This window comes from Melopsittacus undulatus, chromosome 6 (genome assembly GCF_012275295.1).
Source record: "Melopsittacus undulatus isolate bMelUnd1 chromosome 6, bMelUnd1.mat.Z, whole genome shotgun sequence".
Taxonomy (NCBI): domain Eukaryota; kingdom Metazoa; phylum Chordata; class Aves; order Psittaciformes; family Psittaculidae; genus Melopsittacus; species Melopsittacus undulatus.
The window spans coordinates 17,727,744-17,741,613 of NC_047532.1; the positions used below are offsets into that span (position 1 = coordinate 17,727,744).

At 40.6% G+C, this 13,870-nt stretch overlaps 1 protein-coding gene across 1 annotated transcript in view; it reads left to right on the forward strand.

The window, feature by feature from the left end:
* TRABD2B (TraB domain containing 2B) overlaps positions 1–5,898 on the forward strand; it is a 300,584-nt gene extending 294,686 nt beyond the window's left edge. The window contains exon 7 of the mRNA XM_034064386.1: positions 4,529–5,898. Within this exon, the coding sequence (XP_033920277.1) occupies positions 4,529–4,751 (223 nt within the window). The 3' untranslated portion in view covers positions 4,752–5,898. The remainder of the gene's footprint in view (positions 1–4,528) is intronic.
* Positions 5,899–13,870: the final 7,972 nt, after the last annotated feature.

The window sequence follows — 13,870 nt, forward strand, 5'->3', positions numbered from 1 at the left end:
ACTGGCAATATCTCTGCTAGACTTACTGTTCCCAGTGTGGGGCATCTGTCTCACTCCAGAGAACACTGAGCAATTAGGCACAGCCAGAGGAGAAGAGATGAAAGGATGGAGGGAAAGAACCTGAGGACTTGCAAAGAATGGCAGAGGAAACTGTTTAAAGGAGAGAAAACTGAGGTGAAACATGATTAAGTCTTCAAAGCACAGGAAAGGATGCTGAGAAAGGAATAAACCCATCTATGGGGACAGGAGAAGTCACAGACTTGTGCTGTAGCAAAGGAGATGAATGGTGAAACATCAGGCAGTAATTCTGCATGTCAGGAATGGTGAAATGCTGGAATAGATGTCTGCAGAGACTCTGGAATTGCTGTCATTTCCACATGGGCTTTCTTTGAGACTGGATTAGACATAAATGTGAGGAGAGGTTTAGATCTTGCTCCTGTCTTTGGGACAGATGGGCCAGAAAGCCCGTCTTGGTCCTGTCTTCTGCCATTCTACCACATGTGGTCAGATGAGCTTTGCTTATATGAACAGAGTCACACTAAAAATGAGTTTGTGAGCTCCTTGCAAAGTCCTCGCAAGCTAAACCAGAGCAGAAATTCCCCCAAAGGGTTGCATGTGTGTTTGTTTTATTTTCCAGTTTTAAAGTGCTCCCAAATCATGGAGGTGCTCCAGCATGCCCCCAGCATAGAGAACTTGAATCATGTAATTGGATTCAGTAGGGTCTGTTGACAAAGCCTGTGCCTGAGGCCCTGTTTCTGGGGAAAGTTTTACACGTCCTAATGATAGTAAGACGATGTATGACTAATGCAGTGATTTGAAAAGCTGATCAAAAGTACAAGCTCATGAATATGATACCGCAGGTCATTTGGCTGAAAGATACCTGGAGCCTTCCAAATCCTTACAATGATCCCATACACGGAAGCAAAAAAGAGAGGTATGAACAGAGGAACCAGTGGTTGCCTGCTCACCACAGATCGTGCGGAATGTTTTGTTAAAGATATTTTTATCAGACACGAAAGACTGAAATGCAGAATATCCTGAGCTGGCAAGGGAAGGCATGATAATAATTTAGATTATTATCCCTCAGATCTGTGAGTGATTTATGTTACTCTCTATGTTCATTTCAGGAATGCTCAAAACTTCCTTGAGGACAGTGGAAGGTTTCCAGTTGAGTTCAGGGAGCTACTGCTGCTTTCATCCTTAGGGAAGGATGATGGTCAGTGAGGTCCTATATGTGCAACCAGACATGCTCAGAGGGAGCCTGGGGGAAGAAGTTATCTCCTGACACCAGCGCCACCTTTAACATTAGCTTGTAATTCTACCTGGCTGTCTCTGTAATCCCTAGGAAGATAAGGACCCTGAGCAAGAGTAAATCCCCCCTAGAGACAGGCACTGGAATGAAGTGGACCACCTTCTGGAGAGGTTTCTCTTCCCATTCAGTATAGAAACAGCCTAGTCACAAACTTAGACCAGAGGTTTTACAAGGAATCTTGTAGCATTTGGTAAAAGGGATCATTCTCTTAAAATACCTCTAAACCATGCTGGCAGTTGGCTAGAAGTAGAGTTGCAGTTGAGAAAATATCTTACATAGATAAGCTGTGATTCATTTGCTATTAGCATGCTTTGTATGCGTTAATGGAAACACAATGTTCTTCTCTTACAAAGCACATAAGGATTTCTTAAAAACAAACACCCCCACCTAACAGTATTTTATCTTGACAAAGACACCTTTATAGAAATCAAATGTCTTGAAAACAGAAAATTACCTCACTGACTGAGGAGAAGGGTGGTAAAAAAATTCTCAGGGCTTTCAGGTCTTCTAAATAAATTGGGAACGGGGTGGTTTTTCCCCCAAAAGTACCTGTTTTCAAGGAAGAAATAATAATAATAATAATAATAATAATAATAATAATAATAATAATAATAATAATAATAATAATAATATCATCATTCTGGCAGTTTACTAGAAAGTGGGAACATCATATTGAAGTGTAAAATGTTGATTTAAGGCTGCTTTAGGAATCACTTAGATGCAGTTGGCTGATAAAGGGGCTCATGATTCTTTCAGGGTTTCCCTGGCCAGCCTGTGTCCCCCACTGGACATCTCACACGGTGCATCCGTTAGATGCAGAAAGGCAGTTTGCACAAGGGACATTTTAGTCATCTCACTGAAGGATCAAGCCTAGGAATGTATCAGAAGCAGGATACACCAACTGCAAGTCTGAACAGCATTTTGGAAACGTTTTTAAATCGACTTTGAAAAACAGATCCTTCTTGCTGCTTAAAATTTAATTTAGGGTTAAATGATGTAGTTCTGTAAAATGACAAACAGTAACGAAAAGATGAGGACAAGCACCTACCCATGCTTACCTTAGGGAAAACTGGTACAGGGGAAAACACCCGAAACTGTGATCCCACTGTCAGTGTTGGCAGGTCTGTGTACCACAGCATCACTCAACAGGATAAATGAGATCTGGATCAGAAGTTGGAGCATGACTGCATTTCTGTTGAATTACACAGAGTATTTAGTACCTAGTTTTCTTAGAAATAGGCTTTAATGATGCTTTGTATTTACTGTAGGAAGGCTATTCATACTTACAATGTAATGTAATATTATTATCCATATACCACTGGAGCTTGGATACAAGAGTGCCTAATCTGGTATTATTCTTGACAGCACTAAATTAGCTGCTCAAAAAAGCTGGACCAGTTTTAAAAAGCAGCATCAGCCTACCCCAAATCAACACTTTGTATTAAGTGACAGCAGTAGTTCTGATGCAGTATAGAAGAAGCTCTAAAGCTATGTGTCTTGCATCATCAGTTCAAGACATAAACCAACAGCTCACCATAAGAATTTAGATAAGAGCTTTCTCCAGCAAGGCTTGATTTCAGAGTTCTCTATTTACAGCAGTTTGCTCCGCTGGAACAAGCACCACTTCTTACTGTCAAAGTTCTAATACTAGTTAGATGGATTATCTACTCCCATGAAGTCATTCCCATGCCTTTAATTCAAGGCTGCCTATTTTTTTTACTCTTCTTCATTGCACATTAGTTAAGATGACTTCTAGCTACAGAACAGCTATCCCACCCAGAAGATGTGGTGACAGTATAAAGGTTGAGGGAAGAAATGAATTTAATTATCCCCAAACCCAGTGTGAAGTGTAATGTGGAATGATTGACTGTTGGATTTGATGTAGACCCACATGTGTGTGTATTTACCAGTATTTACTGTTCTGGATGGACTCAGATCTCTTAGCACTTTATGACTGACTGAACATATTTGAAGCATCTGAGCTAAAAGCCCTCTTTGGTATTGCTTAGACAGAAAAAAAAAACCCCAAAAGCTTCCAATGCTACTAAATCCTCTTACTGTGTGTGATTCTGGAGCAAGGTATTGTTCCTTTTATTTGATACTAGGCAAGATGCAGCCTTTTCTTCCAAGGTCAGTATCTCAGATACCATAGCTAATTACTTAGAAAACTGCATAGCCTCTTATCACATAAAAAATAATTTGGCAGTCATTTTCAGTGCCTCCAAATCCTTTTTATGGAAGATTCATAAAGTAACACAAGAAAATCTGCAGGTATTAGTGTCACATCTTGTTTTGAGGGGAACCTGTCTTTTCTGTCCTTGCTCCATAGCAGAATGCCTTGTTTTTAAGTCTGGAATCCACCTTGAACATTTTGCATATTTGGTTGTGCTGCTCTGTGACAACTGGTGGATTATGGATTATCCAGTAATGGATGCAATGGAAGCATTTTATGAAATGGAGATTACAACTTAAAACTTTCAAATCAATTGTAAATGGACCTTTTTGACCTACAGCGTCATGGGAATCATGATGAATTCCAACCTGCAAATTCAGATCAAAGTGCTAACTCAAGCTACAATCAATAAGCAGTTGCACCACTGTTGAAGCAAATGCACAGGGAAACTTCACACTGAGTCTGGTTCTGGCATTGTGATTTAATTCAAAATGGTTTAAAGCCAGGAGAAAAGAAATGCAGCTGCTTTGTCTCCTGTGCTCAAGCTTATCAGCTGTGGAAGGGGATCCTGAGAAGTTCTTTATGGTTTGTGAAACAGGGAAAGGACATGTTCTGTATACCCTCCTGTACTTAGCATCCAGTCCATGGTCAGACAGACATGTCTCTGAGACATGGCTAATTTTGAGACCTTTGGTGGCAAGAAAGTACCTAAGAACATAAGAATGATGTCATCCTGGGCCAGCATAAAGATATGTTTATCACAGTCTCTGATGTTGACCAGTAATGCTTAAAAACATGAATGCAGTATGTTAGACATATCAAGAGTGATGCCTCCTTTGGCTGTATTCCACCCACAGGCAGAAGCTGAGGGGCATCCTGAATGAGAGCTGTTTCTAGATCATCACACTTACTAGCCCCTGGGGCTCTCCCTGCATGTCTAATGTGTGCAAACAATAATAATAATGGTGATTGTCATTGTTGTTACTACTGCATAGAGTGACAGCTCACAGAGTTTAATTTCCTTCTCTTGTGTTTTCTCTTAGCACCACCACGTTGCCTTCCTATATCAGGATAACCAATGGCTACATCACAGTCAAACCTCCCATTTGGATTTCAAACCAGCTGGATCAGAGACCACGCTCAGATCGCCCATCCCAGCCTCAGCCTACAAGCTCAGCTTCAGCCAGCCTTTTACGGCCATCAATAACTTCTCTTCTCTGCGTGGTTATAGCTTCTTTACTCCTGAATCTACTGCAGCCTTCCTGACCACATTAGTATTACTTGCAATCCCTTGGAATAGAGAAGAGAGATAATTTATGAACGAATTGGAGGTTAAGACAACAGTTACAATCTGGACCTTCTCAGTGACTCAGTAGTGCCTTCTAGCTGATTTTGTCTCTTTGCCCAGATACATTTTGAAACTCTAAAGCTTTATTGTAACACTGACTTACATCTTCTTTTTGTAGAAGGATCTTTATTTCCCATAGTGCTATGGGGTTTTGTAAAATACACATGTTCATATAAAGAAAAACAAAAAAAACAAAAAGAAAAAATGTATTTATTCGACTGGTAAACTTATTTTTCTTGTTGTATATGTTAATAACATCCCTATTAATCAGTAGTGATGGTGAAACAGATAAATTAATATTTTCTATATTTGTGTTCTGACAACTCTGCAAATGTCTGAACTGACACCAAATGAATGCCTTCTTTCTTTCTTTAACCATTACCTTTTACAGCAGCTGTTCAATAAGTACAGTTCTGCTAAACTTCTTTATTTTACTTTCTTTTATCTCATTAGCATAGTTTACACTGACTAAAGAAGGTCCTTCTCTCTGTGGCCTATACCCATTAGAAAAATAGGTGCATTCCTAACTCGTTAGCTGCTATAACCTAAAATAACAGTTGTTTTTATATGACTTAATAAGTCATTAATCAAGATAACCCTCTAAGTTCTGCTGTTATCCTTAACTAAACTATTTAACTTCCTTGGAAATTACCAGTTCCCCTCTTTGCCCTGGAATTAATTCATTAGCTAACACAAATCAAGACACCTTTTTTCTTAATAAAAATTGCTTTTGAAGTCTGTAATATTCCCACTGGAATTATTTTCTTCTCTCCCTCTTTTTGTATAAACACAAGCCTAGAACCTTTCCCAGTGTAAATGAAGATAGAACTTTGTCTGCCTATAGGGTATAAAGATGTAGTACCCTATTAATCTGTAGAACTTTGAACCACTTGTATTAATGCAGATGGACAACCCAGGGGGCAAAAAACCTCTACAGATTCCTCTTCATCTTGCTCTTATGATGCTTAGAGCTGATATCTCCATGCTGAGTTATGACTTGTCCAAAATCTGTTCAAGAGCACAGGAGTCAAATGAGCCCTGTGTTTCTGTATGGAGACATCTAGAACATTCCTCCATTTCATAGCCTATGGTACCTCTGCTGATGTAGATGGAAAAGTTATGACACCTTAGACTCACTGAAAGCAGCTGCTTTCCATGAATGCAATGAATATGGGAAGAAATCCATGTCCATCTTAAAAACTATTGTGATGTTTAATAAGGTTGATTTTTTCTTTTCCCCCAACAAAGCATTATGAAAAAATCCCTTTGGATGCAACAGTTTCAACCAGAGATGTCATTTTGGTTGAAATAGTGTTTTTCTTTCTAGGTCCTCTACAAACCAACAATCCCAAATATGTGATGAAAACATCGGAGTTAAAAAAAGAAGACTCAAAAACCAGAAAAATACAAGGCAAAGTTTTCCTTATGAAAAAGCAGTGATTTTTCACCTTGGAAAAGAAAATCATATTATAAGGATTATAAGTAATACTGATTAAAGGCTGTCTGAAAACCATCATGTCCGTTTCCCACCAGCCCTACAGCCTGGACTCCAGGATTGCAGGTGGTTCCATGCAATCTCCAGTCTGTAGTGAGACATAGCTTAGGATTCACAGTTTGTTTGTTGTCATACCAGTTAATTCATGTAAGTAAGTTAAAAAATAGACAACAAAAAGCACATAGTTTTATTCAAATCCATGATGAAATACTGAGCTTTTCCATCCTTCATCCAAACTCACTGTCTTGCAAAGGCCAGGGAGAATACAGATAAGTTCTTTCTGACTTACTGCACACCGTGACCTCCAGCCTTTGCTCTGCTTCTGACAGAAGGTTGTGTAGGTCTGTGATCAATCTTAGTGAATACAGCAGACAGTGCTATAAGCTACCCTTATTTTTTTTCGAGCACAACCGTTGATAAGGGTGAATGGAAAACTTTGAGCTTTGCCCCAAACGTGAGCTTCAAGCACACCCTGTGCATACTTTTATATTGTGTATTTTGGCTAGCAGAAGATTAGAGATGTTAGTTTTGGACAGAAGCCATTCACCTTGCATAATATTTATTGCACAGGGCTGGATATTGGAAACATATTTTGAGAACTATCATTTTGGTTTTATTTGAGCTATTACCCTAGAAATGCCTTCATTTGAATATAATGGCTTAACAGACCTTGAAATTCAACATTAATGCATTTATAAAGGTGATTGGTTCTCCTGATGTCTTCAAGACAGAGATCAGTACTGAATTATAATGTCTTACTTGCAAAAATTGAAGTGGAAATAAGGTAGGCCAGTCTTAAGGGTGATAAGTTACATAGTAAAAGTGAACAGCCAGCTAACCAAAACCCATTGGATTTTGTTTGTTGTAATCTGATCGAATCCAGAAATGATTCTGTGGTATCATCCCAGAAATAATTCCAGTTGTTGGAAAACTTACAGTATAAATAGAAAAGACCACATAAAGATAAGGAAGAGAGAAAAGAGCAGAAAACCACCAACAGCACCAAGATTAGACATTACAATTCTGTCGTTTCCCAAACTGTGGTTTTCTCCATAAACCTCTGGGGCTTTCTTAATATTAGGAGCACACAGATATCTCCACACTCACAGCTGTAGTTGTACTGCACAGAATAGTCACTGTTTGTTACCAATGGGGTTTTTTTTATGGATTGCTCCTCAACTGACCAGTAGTACTCAATATTCAGTAGCTCAGCTATCATGGCTGTCACAGTATGTAAATAGCTTGGATATCAAAGTATGTTTTAACTTATATGCATTTCCTGGCATTTTGTTCATAATTCTATGACATGAATGAATGTTGCTGGAGCGCACCAAGCTCCCTCAGTTTGTCATACTGCAGTGCAGGTGTCAAAGCAAGGTGTCTCCTGGCTTTTGGGGTGCACACACCCAACTTCTGCCACCTGAAAGCATTTAGGTCACTGGGTCTTATGATGGTCTTTGTTGAAGGAGAAGACTTACAATAAATATAAACTTAAGTAGCTTCAAATAGAACCAAGCTCAGGAACCCCACGTGAATGGGTTCAGCACGGTTCTCTAAGCAAACATTTATTCTGTTGTCTCTACCCTAAAACACAACTTAGGGTAAACTTTCAATACATGGCATGTAAGCATAGCAATGCTGGAAATTGAGACCCTCACTGTGATTGATAAAATGAACTATTTATTAATCAGCTACAGCAGCCCAGTATTAACTAAAATACCCTAATGCTGGTTAGCTCAGATTTGTGCATATCCATTGCCATGGATCATGACTATATTCACCATGAATTTATAAAAAGAGTGCATCAGATTTGATACATGCTCTCGAAGTAACACTGACTACTGGCTTCTTGGGACTTCAGTTTTCTCTGTGGGTTCCTTGGAAAACTAGGAACCAACTGCTTCCTTTCTTCCAAAGGACAGCTCAGATTCCATGTAATCATAAGATTCCAAGAGCAGGAGATTTAATAAAATACACAACATATATATATATAATGGTAAACATCGGTGATTGATTGATAAGATTTACCTCTGAGAAGCACAATCAAGAGACTCACGCAATGTCTAACAATCAAGACATGATTTTGGATGAGTCCAAAGCTGAATGTTCATATGATTCATCGTTTTAACTCAGCTACAACTGACACCAATGCAATTCACTTTATATGTAACTAACATTATAAACGAGTGCTAATTATCTGCCAAGCTCTTGCCCTGATGGAATAAATATTCCATACCACCAGCAACAGATTTAACTTCCACTCTTTCATTGTTTTAATGCTTTTCTTGCTTATATTTAAGTACAAATGCTATATTAACATGCACTGCCACTTGGAGAACCAGTTAGTAAGCTGGGACAGAAGGTATTTTATATTTTATGACTGATGTAGTTCCTCTGCAATCCCTCGGGCTGTTGAATAATGCAATACCTCTTCTGGCAATAAATGATGTACATGATTTATGATAACTATGCTTTATACAGGTGTCAAAATCTGCTTTGTTGAACTTCCCATTCCTCCAGATCCACTGTAATTTAGGAACACCCAAGGTACAGAGATGTATATTTATTTAAGTTCTTCAATATACAATTGTGGAAAGAGAGATGGAAAGCGGGAGAACTTAATCTGTGTTTAGTGCATTGATTAGTTGAATGATATGACCCAGTCATTACCATATACCACTGTTAGGGAGGAATTTCCCATCATATATTTATGTTAGAGAAACCAAAGTGCCAAAGTTATTATCTCAGCATAAATGTTATCATTCCAAACTTTGCTTAGTACCATATTCCTGTATTATATCCAAAAAGTATATGGGCTTGTCATATCTCTGAAGTGATCAATGCCCATAGAGTGCTGGAGTTCAGCTTCCATTTAAGCTTGGTTCAGCTTAACTGAAGCAGAAAGTTAATTGCCTAATTTTGAGATCATAGGGTTGCAATATGTGTGTGTGTGTGCTCATGCACATGTGTGCATGTGTATGTGCACGTAAGCATGTTGTATGCGTGTGTTTTGTCCCACCCCAAACGCACCCTTTCCTCTGACTGGCTTTTCAGGAGGCACTTTAATCTAGCTAAAGGCAGAGAGGTCTTTCCAGTGAGTAGTTAATACTGTCCTTCTATAGGAAGGCTTAACCATTCTGCAGGTCCATGCTCACACTGAATTTTAAATTGCATGTTTGTCAGTTTTTCCATTCGAATACATTTCAGATATTTTTCCCTGTTCTGCCTCCTGCTTTTGTGAACTGTTTTGAAGAGTGTAATAAAAAGATGCTTTCTAATATTATTTTATCAAAATATTTTTGTAGCATAATATATTAATAAAATGTTATTATAAATCCATAGCAAAAGAATCTTGTATGTCTAGGTTCTTTTCTTTGCACTGAAAGAGAGGGAATTACCAAAGGGGAACATTCAGTTTGTAGAGCTTATGCATGCTGCTTCTCATTTGCCCAAGACCAACATGGGATGGAGGAAATCAACCTTTGGGGAAGGTTCCTCATAAAATGATGTGGTTTTGTCAAGTCCCTTCCTGCAGAGATATGGAAAATCCTTTTATTGGGGAGCATTTGCTGCCCCTGGCATGTAACAAATCAAGCAGCCTCAAGGCTTGGATCTGTGTTGCTAAAATGAAGCCACTGGTTAACCTCATGGCATGTTCTGAGTGGGGCTTGGGCAGAGGGAAAGGCTCCAAATGGCAGATACAGGACCTGGGAGCTGTGCTTGCCTCCATCATTTCAAAGGCTCAGTGGGAAAGCACAAAAACCCCCAAACACAAAGGCCTTTTTTTGGGGTGGGTGAGTGCAAGTGCAGGGATTGTAGGGAACAATGACCTGAATTCTGGGGGGAAACACTGATACTGAGGCAGAGGGGAAGGTTTGAGATGTTTCACTGTGACATCGTTTCCATGCTGCTCAGGGTAGCACATGATGAGTCCTGCAGCCTTTGGGCCAGACACAGGGCATTAACACCAGTATCCCATACTGTGCACAAGCAGATTACCCTCCCCAAGCAGTGAGGGACAGGCAAGAAAGTGCCTGACAAGCTCTGCAAGACAGTTATTTTCAGTAGTCAGCGGACCTTTGTCAGCCAGAGTAAAAGCAGAAACAATCTCTTCCCTTTTAACAACTCCCTTCCCTCACTACTAAATCAATTTGCCAGGATATTTATGGCTGTAAAACAACATTGCAAGCTATGGACCTACAGTGGAACATTACTGTCACCTCTAGCACTGCCCTTGGGAAGAACGGAATCGGCTCTCATATTGGGTAAGGGGCAGCAGAGATGCAAAGCCAGCCCTTTGGCACAAAGTAGCTGGAGTGTGTGGAAAAGCTCAGCTGAAGCATCTGCATCCAGTCTTGGTGGCTGCAGGAAGCACTTTTCTCCAGTGCAAACAGTTGGTGTCCTTTGAACCACTGTTGCTGCTGCTGGCAAATAAAGTAATACTGGATCTGTCTCCACTGGGGCTGGAGCAGAAGGTACCTCTCCACACTGAGATACAGGGATTTACTCATTTTTCTTGGCATATTCCTCTTTCTTGCATCCAAATCCTGCCTTATAGCTGACATTGCAGACTTCTTGCTGATCACAGCATCGTTTGCTTCTTAATTATGTGCTAAGTAAGTCATTTAGTCTTTAACACACCATTTTGGGAAGACTCCACCAGCAAAGCTGTTTCAGAAATATCCACTGTAGGAAATGCAGTGGGAAGTATAAGCACTTGAACTGAGCTAACCACGGCATGGGAAGGAATTGCTGCTGCAAAGCAGAGGGGAACCTCTCTAAAAGCATAGTTTAAAAAGAGCCCGTCTGTTGACATACCAAGCAGACAGTCAAAGCTGCTCACCATCCCTATTCTGGGGCTTACAGCCTGGAAAGTCTGGGCGGTCCAACCATCATCTTAACCCTGCCCGGTCCACTTTTGTACTGCCAGTTATCCCTGCTCCTGGCCAGTCCCAGGCTGCCACATCCCATTGCTCTTAAGGGTCATGTTCAGCCACAGGTCTGAAAACAATACAAACCTTCAGCCAGCAGAGCCAGATACTGGCTCAGTGGTGCCGTTTGCTTAAGCTTCTCCTTCCCTTGACCTCTTTCTGTACTCCTAAACTGTAATTGCAGCTTTTTGCTCTAACTTGAGATTTTCCTGTTTATAGATTTGCACCAGAAAGAGGGGAAGCTGTGATGAGAAAAGTTCAGGGCAGAAGATAGGGTTTCTTGTTGAATAGCTTAGTGTCCGCATTGCCGCATAGCAGCCTATCTCCTTTTTGGATCAGTGTTTTCCAGTTCCCAAACCACCTGAGTGCCACCCATAATTGCTCCCCACACTGAGCAGACTGGAAAGAGTATTTCACTAAATGAAGGCCTGTATGCTCTCTGTGTTTCTGTCTGCTCAGTAGTTTCCAATTGTTTCAGCTTGTGACCTTCTATTGTTTTCCACTGAGAGTGCAGACCTCTGGCTGTACTCGTAATGCATATAACACCTTTTCTCAGTCTGTTGCGCTGTAGCATTAGGCCAGGGATCCCCAAGGGCTTGTGGACCACAGCCAGATGTCCCTGAGCAGAGGTTTGCACCACCGCCCTGCACCCCTCTTTGATCCAGGCTCATGATGGATGGCTTCTGCACAGCATCTTGGTACAGAAATATCCAACCACAATCTGCTGCCTTATTTGTTTGTTGCTTTTTATTTTGACCAGTTTGAGCTTAAATTAAAATGCAGATTGTTGGTGGTCCTCTCTTCCTAATGAGTATTTAAATGGGAGGAAAACACTCGAGAGACCTTGTGCCTTTGGTCTATAGCAGAGAATTCAAGCATAAAATGCCTGTGTGTCTTCCTCTTTTGGCAAGTCACATATTCTATTTTCTTAAGCACGTTGCACTGTGAACAACACACCTAATGAAGACTTTGGGGGTTTTTAGCACATGGCTCGCATTCACCCCACTGCAGATTTGCCAGTATTTATTAATGATTGAACTTATCACCTCTCCCTGAGCAGAGGTACTAATAAAGCTTCCCTGTTATCCAGTGCCTGCTGCCTATTCTCATGGAACTTCTAGAAGTTATTGTATTTGAGACCTCCAACCCCATGTGAGCAGTTTCAAACCTTGCTAGCGAAGGGGCAGTTCAAGCACAGTGATCACATAACCATCACTGGTTTAGAAATGAGGTTATAGTGTGATTTACAGGCAAATGTATATGAGACAGCACATCTGAAGGAAAACACATCATCACTTGTGCACTTAATCACTACTGAATCAGGGCAGAGCTGTTCCTACTGCACCTGATTTGTGGAGGGACTGAAAATGTCATACCAAGCTGGGGGAAAACTGGAGTTTAGCTTAACGTTATGACAGTCTGTGCTCCAGACTCATCTCAAAGATGTGCCCGTCTAACATAGCCACAAAAAACAGCTCCGCAGCATCTCCAGGGGCTCAACTGGAGCAAAGTGGACCACTGAGAAATATATTAAAAGACCAGGGCCCAGATGGATGTGCAGATGGAGCCACAGGAACTGCAAAAATCACAGGGGATGTCCAAAGGCAAACATAACCAGACACCCACAAGTCTACTGCCAGTAATGGAAACAATAGTAATGGAAAACATAGTATGTGTTTAGATTGCTAAATAGCTGGATGGTGGAAATACGATTACTTAATTTCACTGGGGTCTTAAACTATAAAACACTGAAACTTTATTGAGCATTACAAATTCTGTATTAAGTCTTTTTAATGTACTGTTTCTCCCACTACAAAGAAGAGCTTTTTAATATCTCCCTGTACATTTAGTGAGGGAGTTTCAGGTACTGGGTTTTGGAGGGCAGATAGTAACAGCAGTGCAAATATTCACAGGCTGGGATAAAAAGGTGCCCAGCAGCCACATTGTGCTACATCTACACTAGCCCATGGTATCTCATGCACCCAAGGGTGCACTTTGTGTCAGCACTAGAATGTCTCAAGAGATCTACTGTATGAGACGCAAGTGTCAAGACTTCAGGATGATAAGACAGACCTCAGGGCCAGTGTCCTGGCATTGCCACCACACTTTTAGAGCTGTAAAAACATGAGTCGGGCCTCAAAATCTGGTACATCTTTGATTTAACTTGTGCCTATACAACAGTCTGCATGCCTAACAAACCACTCTGTCCTCTCCATAGGTTTAAAGCCTTGTAAACCACTCTATGCATGCAGATTTGGTGAGACTTTGAGCCAACATCCAGTAAAAAGCCTTCCACTAACTGCCCTGAGCTTTGCATTAAGTCCTGCAATCTCAAATACCTTGCTCCACAGCATGCCAGCTCTTCATTAGGTTGGGCTGCACCTTTGGGTTCAAGCCATCATCTAAAGCACTGCACTTCATTCCATTTTCCACTTTTAACAAGAATACAGTTAAAATGTCAGAACAAATTGCACAAAGCCAAACCTCCATCGAGCTGATTTTCAGAGGAATGATAACAACAATAACTGCAACAGCAAGTTCATGCTCACAGCTCTCATTCACACCTGGAGCTCCCTTCCTTCTCGGAATGAAATGCATTTTGAACAAAGGG